Source organism: Salmo trutta, chromosome 25 (assembly GCF_901001165.1).
Source record: "Salmo trutta chromosome 25, fSalTru1.1, whole genome shotgun sequence".
Taxonomy (NCBI): Eukaryota; Metazoa; Chordata; class Actinopteri; order Salmoniformes; family Salmonidae; genus Salmo; species Salmo trutta.
Genome location: NC_042981.1, coordinates 36,666,727 through 36,688,535, shown reverse-complemented (window position 1 = coordinate 36,688,535; position 21,809 = coordinate 36,666,727). Strand labels below are relative to the sequence as shown.

Here is a 21,809-nt window from a genome sequence, read left to right as displayed (position 1 = left end):
TCATCCCCCCCATCTCTTCTCTTCTTCCTCCACCCCTCTCTCCTACCTACCTTTATAACTAGCCACTATCATAGGTCTCTGGTTGTCTTCCTCTCTCTGACCTGGTTTTCACCCACTCGCCCTGGGGTCAGACATTACCACAGTGGTCACCATGTCAACCCCGCGTGAGTCACATCCTCCGGTGGGGGAGAGGGGGTTGGACTGACCGGGGGGATGGTTAGGGAGTGACCGGGGGGATGGTTAGGGAGTGACTGGGGGGATGGTTAGGGAGTGACCGGGGGGATGGTTAGGGAGTGACCGGGGGGATGGTTAGGGAGTGACCGGGGGGATGGTTAGGGAGTGACCGGGGGGATGGTTAGGGAGTGACCGGGGGGATGGTTAGGGAGTGACTGGGGGGATGGTTAGGGAGTGACTGGGGGGATGGTTAGGGAGTGACAGGGGGCCATGCCGGGTGAATGGAGGAGTGTAGTGAAAGGGTTGGTGTTTAGTGGAAAAACAGATATCAGGTTGGCTATACCTGGCATCTATTTATGTTGACTTAAAAATATCAATAGACAATAAAATGTCATTTTGTGGTCAGTATGAGAGGAGGAAGAGAGAAAAAGGACTGATCCGACAGTCAGAGAAAGGAGAGAGAGGGGAATCAGAATCATACTGTAGTTGTGTCTTCGTGTAGTTGTGTAGTTGTGTCTTTGTGTAGTTGTGTAGTTGTGTCTTTGTGTAGTTGTGTAGTTGTGTCTGTGTAGTTGTGTAGTTGTGTCTTCGTGTAGTTGTGTAGTTGTGTAGTTGTGTATGCTCTGGGAAACTCCTCCTCAACCCCATCCCTCTATTTCTCACAGAACATAACAGATTTTTTTCTCACTGTGCGTTTCTCACAGTATCTGTGTTTTTGTGTGCGTGTGTATGTTTGCGCATGGGTACATATGTGTGTGTGTGTGTTTGTGTGTGGGTAGGGCTGGTGAGTCCAGTAAAGATGGGGAAGAGAGAGTTGCTAATCCGTGTGATTGGCCAGGCAGAGAGGGCAGACATATTTATAGAAGGTTGAATCATGCTCATACAGACACTGACCACAACACAGGACTGACCAGTACAGACACAGACCACAACACAGGACTGACCAGCACAGACACTGACCACAACACAGGACTGACCAGCACAGACACTGACCACAACACAGGACTGACCAGTACAGACACTGACCACAACACAGGACTGACCAGCACAGACACAGACCACAACACAGGACTGACCAGCACAGACACTAGCCACAACACAGGACTGACCAGTACAGACACTGACCACAACACAGGACTGACCAGTACAGACACTGACCACAACACAGGACTGACCAGTACAGACACAGACCACAACACAGGACTGACCAGCACAGACACTGACTACAACACAGGACTGACCAGCACAGACACTGACCACAACACAGGACTGACCAGTACAGACACTGACCACAACACAGGACTGACCAGCACAGACACAGACCACAACACAGGACTGACCAGCACAGACACTAGCCACAACACAGGACTGACCAGCACAGACACTGACCACAACACAGGACTGACCAGCACAGACACTGACCACAACACAGGACTGACCAGCACAGACACAGACCACAACACAGGACTGACCAGCACAGACACTAGCCACAACACAGGACTGACCAGCACAGACACTGACCACAACACAGGACTGACCAGCACAGACACTGACCACAACACAGGACTGACCAGCACAGACAAGGACCACAACACAGGACTGACCAAAACACAGGACTGACCAGCACAGACACTGACCACAACACAGGACTGACCAGCACAGACAAGGACCACAACACAGGACTGACCAGCACAGACACTGACCACAACACATGACTGGCCAGCACAGACACTGACCACAACACAGGACTGACCAAAACACAGGACTGACCAGCACAGACACTGACCACAACACAGGACTGACCAGCACAGACACTGACCATAACACAGGACTGACCAGCACAGACAAGGACCACAACACAGGACTGACCAGCACAGACACTGACCACAACACAGGACTGACCAGTACAGACACTGACCACAACACAGGACTAACCAGTACAGACACTGACCACAACACAGGACTGACCAGTACAGACACTGACCACAACACAGGACTGACCAGTACAGACACTGACCACAACACAGGACTGACCAGCACAGACACTAACCACAACACAGTACTGACACTGGCCACAACACTGACCAGTACAGACAAAACCCAGATCTAACACAGTTCATTTGACTGACTCTCTCTTGCGCGCCACAAGACTGTAGTAGCCCTCTGAGCTAAAGCATTAGCATGGGGAGCTCACACATGTCTTTAGTTCTCAGCCAAGGTTACTCATCACATGAGTATGATTCACCGAACAACTGCTGTTACATATAGTCCAGCACTGACCAGCACCTGACCCTGCTCGGACTGTGTGTTTGTGGATCTGAGTGTGTGTTTGTGTTTTTTTGTGTCGCGTGTGCGTGTCCGTGTACATTCCTGTGTGTGTGTGTGTGTGTGTGTGTGTGTGTGTGTGTGTGTGTGTGTCCTGCAGTGTTATAAGTCCAATGGGGTATTTTGGGAGAACAGACTGTTCTTTCTGTTTGAACTCCTGTCAGTGTGACATTCACATGAATCATGTCGCTGGCCGAGATGCTTGACTGTCCCCAACACGCACACACACACGCACGCACACACACGGGCACACGCACACACACACACACCATATACAGACACACACCACACACACACACATAGCCCAAAAGGACACTTAGACTCACCTCCAGGATGATGTCAGGAGAGGGGGCGTGTAGTCCTAACTCAAGCCCAGGATGGATGTGCTCTGTTGGGCATACACGGCAGATCTGCCCCCCTGCTATGGTCCTTTGAGACAGACCTCCACAGTATCTCTCTCATTGCATGGAAGACCTGCTCTGTGTGTCCCCTTCTATGGTTCTGGGCTGAAATCCTATAGTTCGGGAGTTAACCCATTAACCGTTCACCTACAAGACATTTGGCCTATTTAGGCTCGTCATTTTATCAAACGTACAGGGTCTAAAGTCAACTGAAACAAATAAGACTCATATTCTAGTCCATCGTCATTTCTGAGCGGTTATTGTCGGTTAACACTAGCCTTCTCTTTGTACTCTGTCTTTTAAAAGTAATAATAATAATAAGTAAATAAAAAGTATGCGCTTTTGAAGACACCCATAGTCACTTTACATCAGAGTTTCCCAAATCCGGTCCTCAGGACCCCAAACGGTGCCCATTTCGTTTTTTCCCTTAGCACTACACAGCTGATTCAAATAATCAACTAATCATCAAGCTTTCATCATTTGAATCAGCTGTGTAGTGTTAGGGGGGAAATAACCCCAAACCAAGTTTGGGAAATGCTGCTTTACGTAGACAAGATAATCAACAAGGTACAAAACTCCAACGTCACACATTAAAATAAGTTAGCACTGTATGTAAAAGTGCACCAATCATCAGGACAGACTAACCAGGGAAAACCCGAGGTGTGTGAACCAGAAAGGGGGGAAATGAAGCATTGTGTTGGGGTTGAGGGTATGGAATATAGACATATAGAGTGATGGATGGAAATGGAGAGAGTTTGTTGAGCTTAGTGTTTTTCCCATCCCCTGGTTCCTGTTTTTAAACCCCAGCAGTGCTTGACTAGGCAGCACAGTATACTGTATATAAGTGTCTATACGTCTCACAGTCCATATGTCTACTCTGCTGACTGCCCCTTCTCCCCGGGGACGAGTGACGGAGGTGACAAACTGTGATAGATAACGCCAAGATAGATAGAGAGAGAGAGCGAGGGAGGGAGAAAGAATGGGGGGGTGAGAGAGAGAGATGGAGAGATGGATAGAGGTGTGATGTGAGCAGATAAAGTATAGAAAGAGACACAGAGAGAGAAAGAGATAAGGTGGATGAAGGGGAGAGAGAGAGAGAGAGAGAGAGAGAGAGAGAGAGAGAGGGGGGGGGGGGTGAAGCAGATAAACAGAGAGGGCTGTGACGTACAGTAGGTGACATGTAATGATAGATATTTCCAGGATTAGTCTAAAGCCCATCGGAGCAGAGACGACATCTCTTTTTTCTGCTAGGACAGCCTAAACCAGCCAAGCAATACTATGACATCCCATCTCTCTCTCTCTCTCTCTCTCTCTCTCTCTCTCTCTCTTTCCCTCACTATCTTACCTCTCTCGCTGTATACAGTATATTTATACAACGGGTGGTTTGGAATTCCCATTGTTAGAGTCTATGCTGCCCGTGATATAATAGACAACGTACACATGGCCACATTCAGAAAAAGGGCCATTGTTTACATCATTACCTAGCAACGCACTACTACTACTTTTACAGATCCACTTTCTCATCTGCCCAGCCATGCAATTTATAAACTTGATCTCCACTGTTAAAAGCATCTAGACATTATCTCCGACATTTACAGCATTGTTGCGATATTGAAATCGAATAATAAAAATAAATGTGTCGAGAGTCGGGACGAGACAGACAGCTTTTCTTAGCCGGTCCAAATCATGAACCAGCATCATTTTCATGGATATATACAAAGAAATGTCAATAGCAAAACTGGTGAAACTAAAAGAAATGTAGCTAGTCTTTCCAGCTTCAGTCAGAAGTGATTGTGTTAGCTGTGTAGTTGGCTAACTAGCAAGGGGGAAGTGCCTCCTTAACAACCCTTTTTGTTTGCCATAGCAACCTGCAAAGTTCTGGAACTATCAACCAGCGCTTGGGTAGTTTTGCTTTACATGGTAGTCAATACAAATAGAACTATCGACCAGAGAATGCCTACAACTGCACTTGACAACCAGTGTTAGTGAATGAAGCTTCACGTTTTGTTGAGAAATTGATGGTTTGGGAAAGAATCTTGCTTTTTAATGCTGGTAACCCTGTTGTATAACAGCAATAATACACTCGAGTCCTCCTATGACCAGCTCTCTCTCTCTCTCTCTCTCTCTCTCTCTCTCTCTCTCTCTCTCTCTCTCTCTCTCTCTCTCTCTCGATTTGCACCCCCTTTTGCCCTCAGAACAGCCTCAATTTGTTGGGGCATGAACACTACAATATATCGGAAGCGCTCCAAAGGGAGGATGCTTGCCAGTGTTAACTCCAGTGCTTCACACAGTTGTGTCAAGTTGGCTGGATGTCCTTTGGGTTATGGACCATTCTTTATACACATGGAAAGCTGTTGAGGGGGGAAAACCCAGCAGCGTTGCAGTTCTTGACACAAACCGCTGCACCTGGCACCCACTACCATACCCCGTTCAAAGGCACTTACATCTTTTATCTTGCCCATTCACCCTCTGAATGGCACGTATACACACTCCATGTCCCAATTTGTGCCAACCGTAAGTGAGAAACCTACATGCCAACTATAGACCATGTAATGTGTTCCCTATAGGTGAAAAGAGGAGCAGCACTAAACTATCTGTTCAGACCTCAGTCCTACCTACCTACCTGTTATGGAATATGTGGTCTATTAGTATTTATCCAGCAGGTTTCATCAAGGAGAAAGCCTCCATTTCTATATACAAAAGCAGTATAGTAAATACTACAATATACTACGGTCTGCAAAAACATTACAGCAAATACAACAGTATATGATACTGTTTTTTACTATAGTATTTATACTATAGTTATCTGTAAATATTACAGTACACTCCAGTAAATACTACAGTATTCACTGTAGTGATTTTGACATTTGTAGTCCACAAAAACACTACAGCGAATACTATAGTAAAGTTTGCAAAAACACTACAGTTAATACTATAGTATTTAAACCATAAAATACTATAGTATTTTTTAATGTGGGTATCTGTTTCTCCATATCTGTCTTTCTTTTTATTTTGTTTTCTCTGCCTGTACAAATCATTAATTAGCAAAACGACAAATGTCATCATCAACTCTGAGAATGACAACGGCAGGGAATTCTCACCAGAGTAAACATAAACTGTAACAATCAAATAATAGGTTCAGCAACTAATGTCATGTAAGACATTTGACACATGTAATTTATCTGACTATCAGCCTGGGAAGGAAGAAAGGGAAGAAGAAGCCAAGCGTTTAAACAGGTTAACAATACCCCTGAGAAACAAACAGATTCAATCAGTGTGTTTTTATCTGTCAACTGGGCTATGACATCTCTGGAGACTGAAGCACACACACGCACGCACACACACGCACACGCACGCACGCACGCACACACACACGCACACGCACACACACACACACACACACACACACACACACACACACACACACACACACACACACACACACACACACACACACTTACACACACTGCTCTACCAGATGAATGGCAAGTGTGTTCACAACACAAACTATTGTCTTCAGATCAATCTCGATTAACCCAGAACTAAAGTCTCGCGTAATTGGTCTGATGCTCGAATAAGTTGTGGGCCAATAAAGCCCCACAGTGGAGGTGTCATAATACCCATAAAACCTAGCAGTCAAACAGGGAAATGGTTCAAATAGTTTTTCCACCATTCATTTTTCCGATAGGGAATTTTAGAAACACTTAAAATAAGGGCTGTGTTTCATGTAGGCTTACCCTGGCGCGATGTTTTGATAACTACGTAAAGCTCTCTATTTACTCGCAGATTCAAAAATCCTAATTAACCTCAAAGTAGACATTATACAAGACTACAAATACCTGCGATTCGATAATTAGATAGTTAATCCTGAGATTCTTACCTTTGCCTTGATTCGGCAGTCCAGATCATGGGATTTGTAGTTCTTTATGAGAGCCACATTAGCAGCTAATTAGCATTTAATTTTGGGGGGTGTAGATACAGGCGAATATATTGATAAAAGTCACCTTGACCTAGAGAGATTTACACGGTTATCACAACGTTGCGCCAGGGTAAGCCTACAGGAAACACAGCCCTGATTTGAAGTGTTACTAAAATCCCCCATGGGAAACATAAATGGTGGAAAAACGATTGGAACCACTTCCATGTTTGACCACTAGGTTTTATGGGTATTATGACTCATACTGTGGCACTCTATAAGTATTAAGAGAAGAGAATTAAGCAAGATCTGAATCGGAACAAAGAGCTCCACCCTCTTTCTCTGCAAATTACAGGCAAGTCTATGGGTCAAATGCCCCCCCCCCTTCCGAAATTCGAAAGATGCTAACACTTGCGAAATCGTCCAAATGACAAGTCACGAAAAACCCAAGCATGTGCTGCTTGTTATCTCACGCATCCCGCTGTATCATGACAGCTCTACGGTACCATAAATGTTTACGTAGGCTTTCCACGAGAGATTATCTTCAGATAGATTAAATGTACGCTTAAACCCTCACATGAAATATCCCTCTTAAATACACATTTTGTGACCGTGTGTGTGTCCGTGTGTGTGCCCATGTGTGTGTGTGAGTCTGCCCCTATCGGATACACCCTAGTTTCTGTGTTAATTAGCGTATATGTTCAGTAACTTGGATTTCTCTCCCAGACTGCTTGACCTTTACAGTAGAGGCCAGTGTAGATCACACAGCCCTCTGTCTTACATCACTAATACCATTACTGTAACATTTTGTATTACTCTGAAGATATACCCCAACACAGACCATGCTTTTCCCCCCTACTTTGTACATGGTGTAGGTGTTGGGGGGGGTTGTGTGCGCGTGTATGTGTGAATGTGTGTGGGGGTGTGTGTGTAGGTGTATGTGTGAATGTGTGTTTGGGGGGGGTAGTTTGTGTTTGTATGTATGTGTGTGTGTGTGTGTGTGCCTGTGTGGGTGTGTATGACACTAGGCCCCAGTGCTTTAGCCCCAGGGTCAATCTCAGGTCTGCCTCCATACACATTAATCACTTCTCTTTCTCTCTCTCTCTGTTTCTCTCTCTCTGTTTCTCTCTCTGTTTCTCTCTCTGTTTCTCTCTCTGTTTCTCTCTCTCTCTCTCTCTCTCTCTCTCTGTCTCTCTCTCTCTCTCTCATGCACCTCCCCCCTCTCGCTCTCCCCAGCCTCCCTCCCCTGGTCCCTGGTCCCTGGCCCTCTATGACCCCTCTCACCTCCCCTCTGCCCTTTGACCTCCAGGTAAACGCAGGGGTCCGTCTCACCTGAAATAAAGACATTAGAGCTCTCTCTACTGTCTAACCCCCTGCCCCTGAGGGCCTCTCCTACTCCCGGCCCTTTTCCCTCCTCCTCCTCTTCACCTGCTCTTAAACTCCATCCTTCTATCGCTCCAAGACTGAAGGCTTTTTCCTCTCTCTTACACTCAACTCCTTTTCTTTCTCACTCAGAAACAATTCTTCTCACTCCCTCACACTCCATTTGTCAGTTTCTCACTCTGAATGTATCTTCTCTCTCTCTCTCTCTCTCTCTCTCTCTCTCTCTCTCTCCTTCTCCCTCTCTATCTCTCTTTTCAGCTCCCACACTCTGAGCCTGTGTATATTTGTCTGAAATCGAATCCTTCTTTGTCTCCGAGGTCTCTAAAAATACAGAACTTCCACCGTTGTCTGTCTAGACGCTCTGGGTCAGAGATGACTTGCACGGTTGATCCGAGTTACACCATATTTTAATATTATCTGTGTTTTATTTGTACAGAACATGATTGGTTGTGTGTAGTGTTTGTGTAGTTGAACCTCGTCTCTGGAAAAAAAGAGGTTTAAATGAGAGCAGGGAAATGTTGGGAACTTCTTTTTACCCCTAAAACACATTTAGGAGTGGAAGCGGGTACCTCCTGTTCTCTGAGGCCCGGTGTGTGTACTGTAGTATTTTTTAATGGTTGCATCATTAGCATGTGGGTTTTATCCTCCTCGCTGTGGAAAAGAAAAGTGTTCTCAGGGGACTACCCTCCTTTTCCCCCTCTCCTCCTCCTCCTCCTCCTCCTCCTCAGAGAGAGAGAAAACAGTCTTCTCTCGCTTTTGTTCACGTAACCAGAACAACAGGAGTCAAGCGTGTCACCTGTGTACTTCCTCCCTCATGCATATTCATAACCACTCCATCAGAGAGTATGTGGAGCAGAGACAGACCGACAGACGCAATCCTAAACTCCTCTCTCTCTCTCTCTCTCTCCTCGCATTTGAACTTTCCAGAAAGTAGGCAAACCTTCCATATCTGTTCACAATAAAGGAAATAATGTGGGCAGACACATACAGTGAGTGTACAAAACATTAGGAACACCTGCTCTTTCCATGACTTAGACTGACCAGGTGAATCCAGGGGAAAGCTATGATCCCTTATTTATGTCACTTGTTAAATCCACTTCAATCAGTGTTGATGAAGGGGAGGAGACAAGTTAAAGAAGGATTTTTAAGCCTTGAGACTATTGAGACATGAGATTGTGCATGTGTGCCATTCAGAGGGTGAACGGGTAAGACAAAATATGTAAGTGTCTTTGAACGGGGTATGGGAGTAGGTGCCAGGCGCAGCGGTTTGTGTCAAGAACTGCTACGCTCAACAGTTTCCCCGTGTGTATCAAGAATGGTTCACCACCCAATGGACGTCCAGCCATCTTGACACAACTGTGGGAAGCATTGGAGTGAACTTGGGCCAGCATGCATGTGGAACGCTTCCACCGAATTTAGGCTGTTTTGAGGGCAAATGGGGGGGGTTCTAATGTTTGGTATAATCAGTGTAAATAGAGGGAAAACAAAGTGTTTGTGGGAAACGTTTATCGCAAATTCATCAAATAACGACCCTGAAGCGAACAGGCCCACGATTCTGCTGTGTACATATCTCTTGACTCCTGGTGAATAATTATGAAGGAATAGATTATAGCACGGTCTGTTTCTCCCACTCTACTACCTACATGGTACTCATGTTCATGCTTTAGTCTGCAGATAAAATAACCGCTCAGCTGCTGTTTCTCTCTCTGGGTCACATTGACTTCTCTTTGTTGTGGAGAATGTGGCAGAATCTCTTTGCTCCTGAGAAATCCTAAAACATGATAAAAGTCTGAATTCATTTAGTATGTAGACTATGTAAACACATTTACAGTGTCTTCGGAAAGGATTCAGACCCCTTGACTTTCTCCTTATTTTTGTTACGGTACAGCCTTATTCTAAAATGTATGAAATAAAAAAAAATCCTCATCAATCTACACACAATAACCCATAATGACATCACAATACCCCATAATGACATCACAATACCCCATAATGACAAAGCGACATTTTAGCAAGAAAAAAGAAAAAAGTATAAACAGATATACCTTATTTACATAAGTATTCAGACCTCGATTAGAGTCCACCTGTGGTAAGCTCAATTGATTGGACATGATTTGGAAAGGCACACACCTATCTATATAAGGTCCCACAGTTGACAGTGCATGTCAGAGCAAAAACTAAGCCATGAGGTCGAAGGAACTGTCCGTAGAGCTTCGAGACAGGATTGTGTCGAGGCAGGAACTGGGAGTTTTTCAGTTGTTTTTCAGCGGCAGGAACAGGGATACTAGTCTGGATTGAGGAAAAGATGAACTGAGCAAAGTAGATCGAGATCCTTGATGAAAACCTGCTACAGAGCACTCAGGACCTCAGACTGGGGCAAAGGTTCACTTTCCAACAGGACAACAACCCTAAGCACACAGCCAAGACAACATAGGAGTGGCATCGGGACAAATCTCTGAATGTCCTTGAGTCGCCCAGCCAGAGCCCGGACTTGAAACCGATCGAACATCTCTGAAGAGACCTGAAAATAGCTGTGCAGCAACGCTCCCCATCCAACCTGACAGATCTTGAGAGAAGAATGGGAGAAACTCCCCAAATCCAGGTGTGCCAAGCTTGTAGCATCATACCCAAGAAGACTCAAGGCTGTAATCACTGCCAAAGATGCTTCAAAAAACGACTGAGTAAAGAGTCTGAATACTTATGTAAATGTGATATTTAAGGTTTTTATTTGTAATAAATGTGCATACATTTCTAAACGTAATTTTGCTTTATTATTATGGGGTATTGTGTGTAGATTGATGAAGGGAAACAACTATTTAATAAATCGTCTTCGGGATTGGTGTCCCTTCCACGGGACGGTTGAGCTAACGTAGGCTAATGCGATTAGCATGAGGTTGTAAGTAACAAGAACATTTCCCAGGACATAGACATATCTGATATTGGCAGAAAGCTTATATTCTTGTTCATCTAACTGCACTGTCCAATTTACAGTAGCTATTACAGTGAAATAATACCATGCTATTGTTTGAGGAGAGTGCACTGTTTTGAACATGAAAAGTTATTAATGAACCATTTAAGCACATTTGGGCAGTCTAGATACAAAGTTTTGAACATAAATTCAATGGATCAGTAAAACTTTGCACATACACTGCTGCCATCTAGTGGCCAGAATCTAAATTGCACCTGGGCTGGAATAATACATTATGGCCTTTCTCTTGCATTTCAAAGATGATGGTATAAAAAATACAAAAGAACGGTTGGTTTTGTCTTTGTATTATCTTTTACCAGATATATTGTGTTATATTCTCCTACATTCCTTTCACATTTCAATAAACTTCAAAGTGTTTCCTTTCAAATGATACCAAGAATATGCATATCCTTGCTTCAGGTCCTGAGCTACAGGCAGTTAGATTTGGGTATGTCAATTTTAGGCGAAATTTGAAATAAAAGGGGCTAATCCTTAAGAGTTTTTAAACAATTTTAGAATAGGGTTGTAACATAACAAAATGTGACAAAACTGAAGTGGTCTGAATACTTTCCGATGGCACTGTAAGTGTAACCACACCATCTCTGTTGACGTGTGTGTGTGTGTGTGTGTATATGTGTGTGTGCTGTAGGAGGGTGACTAGGGGCCCCTGTCTAGCTGTGCCCCAGATTCTACACTATGGAGACCAGATGGGCCCATTGAGACCCAGACGCCTGCAGCAGAGAGGAGAGAGGAGGGAGAGGACACACACACACACACACACAAACACACACACACACACAACACGTCTTAGAAGAGGAAGGCCCTAAAAATTGTCAAAGACTCCAGCCACCTAAGTTATGGACCGTTCTCTTTGCTACCGCATGGCAGGCAGTACTGATGCACCAAGTCTGTAACCAACAGGACCCTGAACAGCTTCTACCCCCAATCCATAAAACTGTTAAACAGTTAGTCCAGGTAGCTATTGGTTAACTATTTAACTATCTTCATTGACCCTTTGACTCATCACGAATGCTGTTGTTACTGTTTATTATTATCATCCTGTTGCCTAATCCCTTTATCCCTACCTATATGTACATATCTACCTCAATTACCTCAACTCGGTACTGGTACCCCGTGTATATAGTCAAGTTATCGTTACTCATTGTGCATTTATCCCTTGTGTTGTTATTGTTCTATTTTTTGTATTATTTATAATTTCTTTCTCTCCACATTGTTGGGAAGGGCCCGCAAGTAAGCATTTCACTGTTAGTGTACACCTGTTGTTTATGAAGCATGTGACAAATAAAATGTCATCTGATTTAACACACACACACACACACACACACACACACACACACACACACACACACACACACACACACACACACACATACACACACACACACACACACACACACACACACACACACACACACACACACACACACACACACACACACACACAGTAGCAGAGTGGACTAAGTTTGGACAGGAACCAAAATATGATGAGGCACGATTAAATGGTGACGTCATCGATCTCCAGACTCTTCAGGAAGTGTATCAGTTCTGGGAGCCAATTGTAAGTCCTTTCACAGTAGACTGGGTCTACAATGGAATAAGACAGGAACAGGTCAGGCTGTGTTCTAGAATCATAGCTCTATGTTAGTGTTTAAAGGGCTGTTTTTCTACCTGAGGGTGGCAGGTAGCCTAGTGGTTAAGAGCATTGGGCCGGTAACTGAAAGGTTGCTGATTCTGTAGGTGAAAAATCTGTCGATATGCCATTGAGCAAACCCTAATTGCTCCTGTAAGTCACTGTGGACAAAAGTGTCTGCTAAATGACTAACATTTAGAATGTTAGCCACACGTAGATGAAACATTTTCCTACAGGCCAGGAAGGCCTGTAATAAAAAGTCTACACAGCTAGGCTTAATCCTTGCCCGAGATAACGGCTCATTCTGTTCTTTTTTTTCCCCGGAATGCAGTCAATCTCAGATCCAGGCAAAGAAGTGTTTTCCCCAAAAGTTGCCGTAGCCTTGGAGAGCTGTACTGTATATTTATAGACTAGCTGCAGTCGGTGTGTGCTCTCCTCTCCTCAGGGCTCCCTATCTACAGCAAGGTAATTCTACTCCCAAGCAGCTGTTTTATGGGCACACCCTGCGACGTGGAAATCTGAATTCTAATTACCAAATTAGTGAAGACAGTGGAACAGGGAGGGGAGAAGGAGAGAGGGGGAGAGATAGGGGGAGAGAGGGGGAGAGAGAGGGGGGGAGGGAGAGAGAGAGCCTATGGGGTAAAGACTCACTCACTAATATTACAGTATGGAGTACTTTAAAAATCATAACAATTGTGTCTCAAATGATTCCCTATTCTCATGTAGAGCTGTATAGAAGGACTGAAGTACTGTATTATACTAGGTGACAGGGTGTCATTTGAGATGCAGAAAAACTCGAGGATAATCAGAAAGTACTTTCCATTGTTTGTTTGATTTTGTCGTGAGTTGATTTGGCGCCGCACCACTTTCAGCCCGGCTGCACTCGACGTCAATTACCCACAGTGCATGGCGGCCGCACCTGTTGAGAATCCGTCTGGAGAGGTGTGAAGCGATGACACCCTGCGACTCGGATACCGTGTCACACTCAGGTGTGTGTGTGTGTGTGTGTGTTTTTGTCACATGCAGGTGCACGTGTGTGTTTGTGTCCTACATACAGTACCTAACAAATATTTGGACGCACATACTTACTCACAGGTTTTCTTTATTTTTTCTATTTTCTACATTGTAGAATAATAGTGAAGACATCAAAACTGTGAAATTACACATGGAATCATGTAGTAACCAGAAAAGTGTTAAACAAATCAAAATATCAAAAAAGACCGGTGGAAATCTGTCCTCTTGTCTGATGAGTCCAGGTCAGACTGCACTTGACTGACCTTCATGTATTAAAGTAATGATGGACTGTCATTTCTCTTTGCTTATTTGAGCTGTTCTTGCCATAATATGGACTTGGTCTTTTACCAAATAGGGCTATCTTCTGTATACCACCCCTACCTTGTCACAACACAACTGATTGGCTCAAATGCATTAAGAAGGAAAGAAATTCCACAAATGAACGTTGAACAAGGCACACCTGTTAATTTAAATGCATTCCGGGTGACTACCTCGTGAAGCTGGTTGAGAGAATGCAAAGAGTGCGCAAAGCTTTCATCAAGGCACAGGGTTGTTACTTTCAACACTTTTTTGCTTACTACATGATTCCATATGTGTTATTTCCTAGTTTTGATGTTTTCACTATTATTGGACAATGATGAGTAGGTGTGTCCAAACATTTGACTGGTACTGTATTTGACTGGTACTGAAACACTGAGAAAGGCCAGGTAGTCGTTCCATCAGCTCAGCTGTTAGCAGCAGGGTGCTTGGGGATGATCACAAAGCAAGGACACTGTTGTAGGCTACTTACAGTACAGAACAATTGTACCGTACGGCTCTAGTGTGGTTTCAAAGCAAATAGCCTAAACAAGGCTTGAACCAGTGAGCCTTTAATCACAGGGCATTAACCCTATAACTCCTGTGCCATAAAGGTCCAGACCTCTGGGCAGACCTCTTAATACACTTCCATACAGGCAGGCTACAGTAGTGATATAGATTTCTATCTGCCATTTCTGGTTAACTGACTGCTAAGTGTGACTACCGCTCAACCCTTGAAGTGAATCTCTTTCAGCCGTCTAAATTGTCAGGCTATAGGCTGACCAAGGCGGTAGGTAATGACTGTGTGTAAATCTGGGCTATCCGTCAGAAAGGATCGTTGACGCCTGTCTTGTTCTATTGAGTTGAAGTCGATGTCATTTAAGGGTGCTCTGTCGATCCACTTCAATGAGAGGAGAATTTTCTCAACCGACTCAGGAAAAAAAAAGCGACATTTCTCTCCCAGTCAGAGGCCGTTTGCATACCACTGCTCTCTCTAGGAACGCCTGCCTGTTCATCTGTTAGGACAGAGACAGACCGTGTCACTGTCACCACGCAGGGCAGAGTGGTCTGTGGGTGGACGTTAACAATTTCAACAGTTTGGGGAAATGACCGTTTGCGCTGTAGACCAACATTACGTACAGTAACCAACTGTGTGTTTATCTATTCTAAAACAAAGACAGTCAGAACAAGCACTGGCAGACTGTATGGAGATTAGGCTGAAAAAGAGGGAAGGAGACGAGAGGGTGAGAGGGGGAGTTGGGTGGGTGGTGACAGGGTGAGAGGGGGAAGGGGGAGTTGGGTGGGTGGTGAGAGGGGGAAGGGGGAAGGGGGAGTTGGGTGGGTGGTGAGAGGGGGAAGGGGGAAGGGGGAGTTGGGTGGGTGGTGAGAGGGTGAGAGGGGGAAGGGGGAGGTGGGTGGGTGGTGAGAGGGTGAGAGGGGGAAGGGGGAGTTGGGTGGGTGGTGAGAGGGGGAAGGGGAGTTGGGTGGGTGGTGAGAGGGTGAGAGGGTGAGACGGGGAGTTGGGTGGGTGGTGAGAGGGGGAAGGGGGAAGGGGGAGTTGGGTGGGTGGGTGGGTGGTGAGAGGGTGAGAGGGGGAAGGGGGGGTTGGGTGGGTGGGTGGGTGGGTGGTGAGAGGGTGAGAGGGGGAAGGGGGAGTTGGGTGGGTGGTGAGAGGGTGAGAGTGCAGGGCTATGTTGATACCCGATCCGTGCTTGAGCTTTGTTTCTTGACGTCTGACTATTTCGCCAGTCCACTTTCTCCCCTATCTGTTTTCTGAACTGCTGATTACAGTTATCTGTAGCTAGACAGTGAATCATGGAAGAGTGATTCATGAAGGAACACAACTTTGGAAAAGTACAGGATCTTTTTTTTCTCCACTTTTTTTTTGGCGACGAGATGTGCATTCTACATGCGTTTGAGTGTGTGTGCGTATGTGTGTGCATGTTATGTACATGTGTGTGCCTACTAATGGGTATGCACTGTGTGTGTGTGTGTGTGTGTGTGTGTGTGTGTGTGTGTGTGTGTGTGTGTGGCAGAGTGCTTCAGGTCCTCTCTAGCCCTTTCCCCCCTTCAGTCCTCATATCCTCTCCTGTTCCCTCCCAGAAGAGGATTTCTGCTTATCACACAGTAAATGTATCTCTTACCATAGAAGGAGCCTAGTGCAGTCTACCGTTTTCTCCCTCTAATGGTGAAACTGTTAGATTCCTCTCCCTGATAGCCAGCCTGCCTCCACACGTCACGCCTCAGATAAGATGCTGTTCTGGACTGCCCCTTAGTCAGCACTTTGTATTCACACACTCACAAACTCACAGCTCACCCCATGCAGCTAAGACAATTACACACACACACCTGCACACCTATGTATGCACACATGCGAGCACGCACGCACGCACACACACATACACACACACATACACACACAGAAGCCCTTGAAGTAGAGTCATGCACGGGTCAGTTATTTGGAGCCGCACCCGCCCCATGCCAGCCACAACAATTCCGAGCCCTACACAAAATCCAAAATCAGGACAGATTTTTCTCCGCAACCCGACCCACCCGCATAGAATTGTTGAGCCGATTCGTGACTCACCAAAATAACACTAATTTATTTAATTGTTTTCATGACTGTTTTATTACCCAGCCTGCATGAATTAATTTGTCTGCAAGTCTATTCGACATTTGGATAAAAGGAAACCATGCCATGAATTAAGAAATGTATATTTTTTTTACAATGAGATGAGGCACATTGACAACTTAAATCGCTCTGAAAAAAAAGCCTATAGTCAACATAACTAAGCAAGACCTTTACATTCAGTATTGTTTACATTAATCAAATAGTATAATTGAAACCTAAATAAATGATTCCCAGAATCGAATATAGGCTGCAAAAATATATTTATTTAGTAGGCTATATCCTAGGCTACCCAAACTTTTACCAGGGGCCTTCAGCCCTGGAGCCCTAGGGGTCCACAAAAATATGTACACTGAACAAAAATATAAATGCAACATTCAACTATTTCAAAGATTTTACTGAGTTACAGTTCATATAAGGATATCAAACAATTTAAATAAATAAATGAGGTCCTAAAGTATGGATTTCACTTGATTGGGAATACAGAGATACATCTGTTGGTCACAGATACCTTTAAAAAAAGGTAGGGGCGTGGATCAGAAAACCTGTCAGTATCTGGTGTGACCACCATTTGCCTCATGCAGCGCGACACATCTCCTTCTCATAGAGTTGATCAGGCTGTTGATTGTGGCCTGTGGAATGTTTTCCCACTCCTCTTCAATGGCTGTGCGAAGTTGCTGGATATTGGCGGGAGCTGGAACTCGCTGTCGTACACGTCGATCCAGAGCATCCCAAACATGCTCAATGGGTGACATGTCTGGTGAGTATGCAGGCCATGGAAGAACTGGGAAATTTTCAGCTTCCATGAATTGTGTACAGATCCTTGCGACATGGGACCATTCATAATCATGCTGAAACATGTGGTGATGGCAGCAGATGAATGGCACAACAATGAGCCTCAGGATCTCGTCTCTGTGCATTCAAATTGCCATCGCTAAAATACAATTGTGTTCATTGTCCGTGGCTTATGCCTGCCCATACCATAACCCCACCGCTACCATGGGGCACTCTGTTCACAACGTTGACATCAGCAAACCACTCGTCCACACGACAGCATACACACTGTCTGCCATCTGCCAGGTACAGTTGAAACCGGGATTCATCCGTGGAGAGCACACTTCTCCAGCATGCCAGTGGCCATCGAAGGTGAGCATTTGCCCACTGAAGTCGGTTATGACGCCGAAATGCAGTCAGGTCAAGACCCTGGTGAGGACGACAAGCACGCAGATGAGCTTCCCTGAGAAGTTTCCCTGACAGTTTGTGCAGAAATTATTCGGATGTGCAAACCCATAGTTTCATCAGCTGTCCGGGTTGCTATTGTCAGACGATCCCGCAGGTGAAGAAGCCGGATGTGGAGGTCCTGGGCTGGCGTGGTTACACGTTGTCTGCAATTGTGAAGCTGGTTGGATTTACTGACAAAATCTCTAAAATGATGTTGGACGTAGCTTATGGTAGAGAAATGAACATTAAATTATCTGGAAACAGCTCCGGTGGACATTCCTGCAGTCAGCATGCCAATTGCAGGCTTCCTTAGAACTGGAGACATCTGAAACATTGTGTTGTGTGACAAAACTGCACATTTAGAATGGCCTTTTATTGTCCCCAGCACAAGGTGCACCTGTGTAATGATCATGCTGTTTAATCTGCTTCTTGATATGCCACACCTGTCAGGTGGATGGATTATCTTGGCAAAGGAGAAATGCTCACTAATAGGGACATTTGTGCACCAAATTTGAGTAAAATAAGCTTTTGTGCGTATGGAAAATTTCGGGGATCTTTTATTTCAGCTCATGAAAGATTGGAACCAACACTTTACATGTTGTGTTCATATTTTTTTGTTCAGTGTAGAATCATTTATTTGTTTCAATGTTTTTATGAATATATAATATAATACAGTGGAAAAGAAGAGGAGAATATCTTCATTCTAATTATGTCAACATTATTTCTCAACTCCAAATATTGAGCAAATTACCCTCAATGGAGCCAATTACAGTCACTGGATTATCTGATGTAGGCTTTGAAAGAGCAGCTGTGAATAGGCTACCAGTGCAGTAAGTGGTGCTGTAAGCTTTCTTGACTTGGACATACATTTTTGCCAACACATGGATAACCTTTGTTTAAACCAGCTAAACAGCTGCTCTTAGTGAAAATGTGTTTGGAGTTACCTTCCTAGCCAATTAGGCTATGTAACAGTTTACACTTCCTTTTCCAATTAGAATGTGGGGAGGTCAAAACAATGAAAAACGATCTACCAAATCTATTCATTTTAAATGGTGGATTACTTCTCCTTGTCGTTATCATTCACCCGTTGATAAGAAAAGACAGAACATTTTACGTGAACATATAATGAGGGTCCCTGGGTCGCCGGTTTGCCTGGGAGGGGGTCCCTGGGAAAGAAAAGGTTGAAGACCCCTGCTCTAAATGAACGAAAGCTTGAATTAACACAGTGAATGAATGAAAATAAACTGAATTAGCCTATTGTTAACGAACAGCCGCTTGAACTATTTGCTGACTGTGTACCAGTCTACCGGGTTGTTGGCCACAATGACTCAGCACCTGTTTCCAAGATGGTGTAGGCCTATTCTCATAACCTTTCTTTTTATTTCTCCGGTTAGGGCTACGTTAGCCATTTTCACGTGAGCTAGGCTAGCCAGGGAAAGTACAGTTGGCGACGTATTCGGAGTTAATAGCTTAACCGTGGAACGATCCAGAGAAGTAACCAAAACGCGTCTGGAACGACTTTGACATTTGGACATTTGAGAAACACGAATGGACATCTAATTCTGACGGGAGACTTTGAAAGCCAGTTGCTTTTCATTTAGCTTGCACGGGTGAACACCTTCAGTCAAATGAACGAGGTGGGAAATCATTAGTAAGTAAGGCTCTCGCACGTTGGTTACGCCGGCTATGTTGGGGCTCCAGAGTGGGTTGTAGTGGATGAATCAGACTGGTAGGGAATTCTTTATCTCCTGTATCTTATAAGAGATAGCACTCCTAACAGTGATGTTGTGTGTTTGTTTTTCAAAGACTCCTAGTCTAACTGTAGGGTGAATGAAGCCACTTACTGACACAATACTATGTCTTTTCACCCGACAGGCTTTGAAGGCTGTGGAGGGGCTGTGATCACCAACATTACCCTTGTGTGTGTAAGTGTGTGTGTGTAAGTATGTGTGTGTGTGTTGGTCCAGACAGGGTAAACCACCAGTTAGGAGCCCCCTGTCCCCCAAATGGAGTCCGGACTGCCGCTCTCTCTCTCTCTCTCTCTCTCCGTCCACACAGATACAACCTAAATTACACCCCTCGTCTCTTAAGTTGTTTTCACTCTTCCGCCTCTTGTTTTCCCATAATCCTTTTTGCTCCCTCTATTTTTCTCGTTCGCTTGGCAGTGGGGGGTAGAGCGAGAGGGGTGAGGGAAGACGGGTGAGGGAAGAGGGGTGAGGGATCGTCTAGCGGGCGTAGTGGTGCAGAGGTAAGCGGTGGGCATATGTAAGTGCAGTCCCAAAGTGCTGTCTCGCAGAACAACACTTGAATGGGTTGCTAATGGCCCGGCCCGTTCCACATGCCTCTGATTGTAATGTGAAAATTGCATTGCCATGCCTTTACTGTGGATGAGAGGGAGGAATAATTGTACCGTGCTGAGAATACCGCACCCACCACTGCCGTCTCAGACAACACATACACATGCACATCACACACACACACACACATTGAGGTATACATGCAGCACGCACACATATGCATGGACACAAACACACATGTACATACACACGCACATGCATGCATGCACACACACATCTGGTCAGTGCACGGTTGCGTGTGTGTGTGTGTGTGTGTGTGTGTCGGCTGGGCTGTCAGCTGTCTCCTACACTGCCTTCAAAAAGTATTCAGACTTATCCCACCTTTTGTTGTGTTACAGCCTGAATTCAAAATGGATTAAATAAAAACAAATTCTCACCCATCTACACAAAATACCCTATAATGACAAGGTGAAAACATGCACGGTTCATTTGCACGGTTATTGCAAATGAAATACAGAAATATCTAATTTAAGTATTCACACCCCTGAGTCAATACATGTTAGAATCACCTTTGGCAGCGATTACAGCAGTGAGTCGTTCTGGTTAAGTTGGTTGTTGATCATTGCTAGACAGCCATTTTCAAGTTGCCATAGATTTTCAAGCTGATCTAAGTCAAAACCACAACTAGGCCACTCAGGAACATTCAATATTGTCTTGGTAAGCGACTCCAGCGTATATTTGGCCTTGTATTTTAGGTTATTGTCCTGCTGAAAGGTGCATTTGTCTCCCAGTCTCTGTTGGAAAGCAGACTGAACCAGGTTTTCCACTAGGATTTTGCCAATGCTTAGCTCTATTCTGTTTCTTTTTATCCTAAAAAACTCCCCATACCCATAACATGTTGCAGCCACCATCATGCTTGAAAATATAAAGAGTGGTACTCAGTGATATGTTGTGTTGGATTTGCTCCAAACATAATGCTTTGTATTCAGGACATAAAGTTAATTTATATGCCACATTTTTTTGCAGTTTTAGTTTAGAGCTTTATTGCAAACAGGATGCATGTTTTGGAATATTTGTTTTCTGTACAAGCTTGCTTCTTTCCACTCTGTCATTTAGGTTAGTATTGTGGAGTAACTATGATGTTGTTGATCCATCCTCAGTTCTCTTATCACAGCCATTAAACTCTGTAACTGTTGGCCTCATGGTGAAATCCCTGAGGGGTTTCCTTTCTCTCTGGCAACTGAGTTAGGAAGGATGCTTGAGTCTTTGTAGTGACTGGCTTTATGAATACACCATCCAAAGTGTAATTAATAACTTCACCATGCTCAAACGGATATTCAATGTTTGCTTTTTACATTTTTACCCATCTACCAATAGAGGTGCCCTTCTTTGTTTGGCATTAGAAAACCTCCCTGGTCGTTGTGGTTGAATCTGTGTTTGAAATTCACAGCTTGACTGAGGGACCTTACAGATAATTGTATGTGTGGGGTACAGACATGAGGTAGTCATTAGAAAATCATGTTAAACACTATT

General features: G+C 44.6%; 1 protein-coding gene across 1 annotated transcript in view; it reads left to right on the top strand.

Annotated features, from left to right (window-relative positions):
• LOC115162676 (cell wall protein IFF6-like) overlaps nt 1-1,794 on the top strand; it is an 84,291-nt gene extending 82,497 nt beyond the window's left edge. Inside the window, exon 7 of the mRNA XM_029714165.1 lies at nt 1,079-1,794. Coding sequence (XP_029570025.1) covers nt 1,079-1,794 — 716 coding nt within the window. The remainder of the gene's footprint in view (nt 1-1,078) is intronic.
• Nucleotides 1,795-21,809: the final 20,015 nt, after the last annotated feature.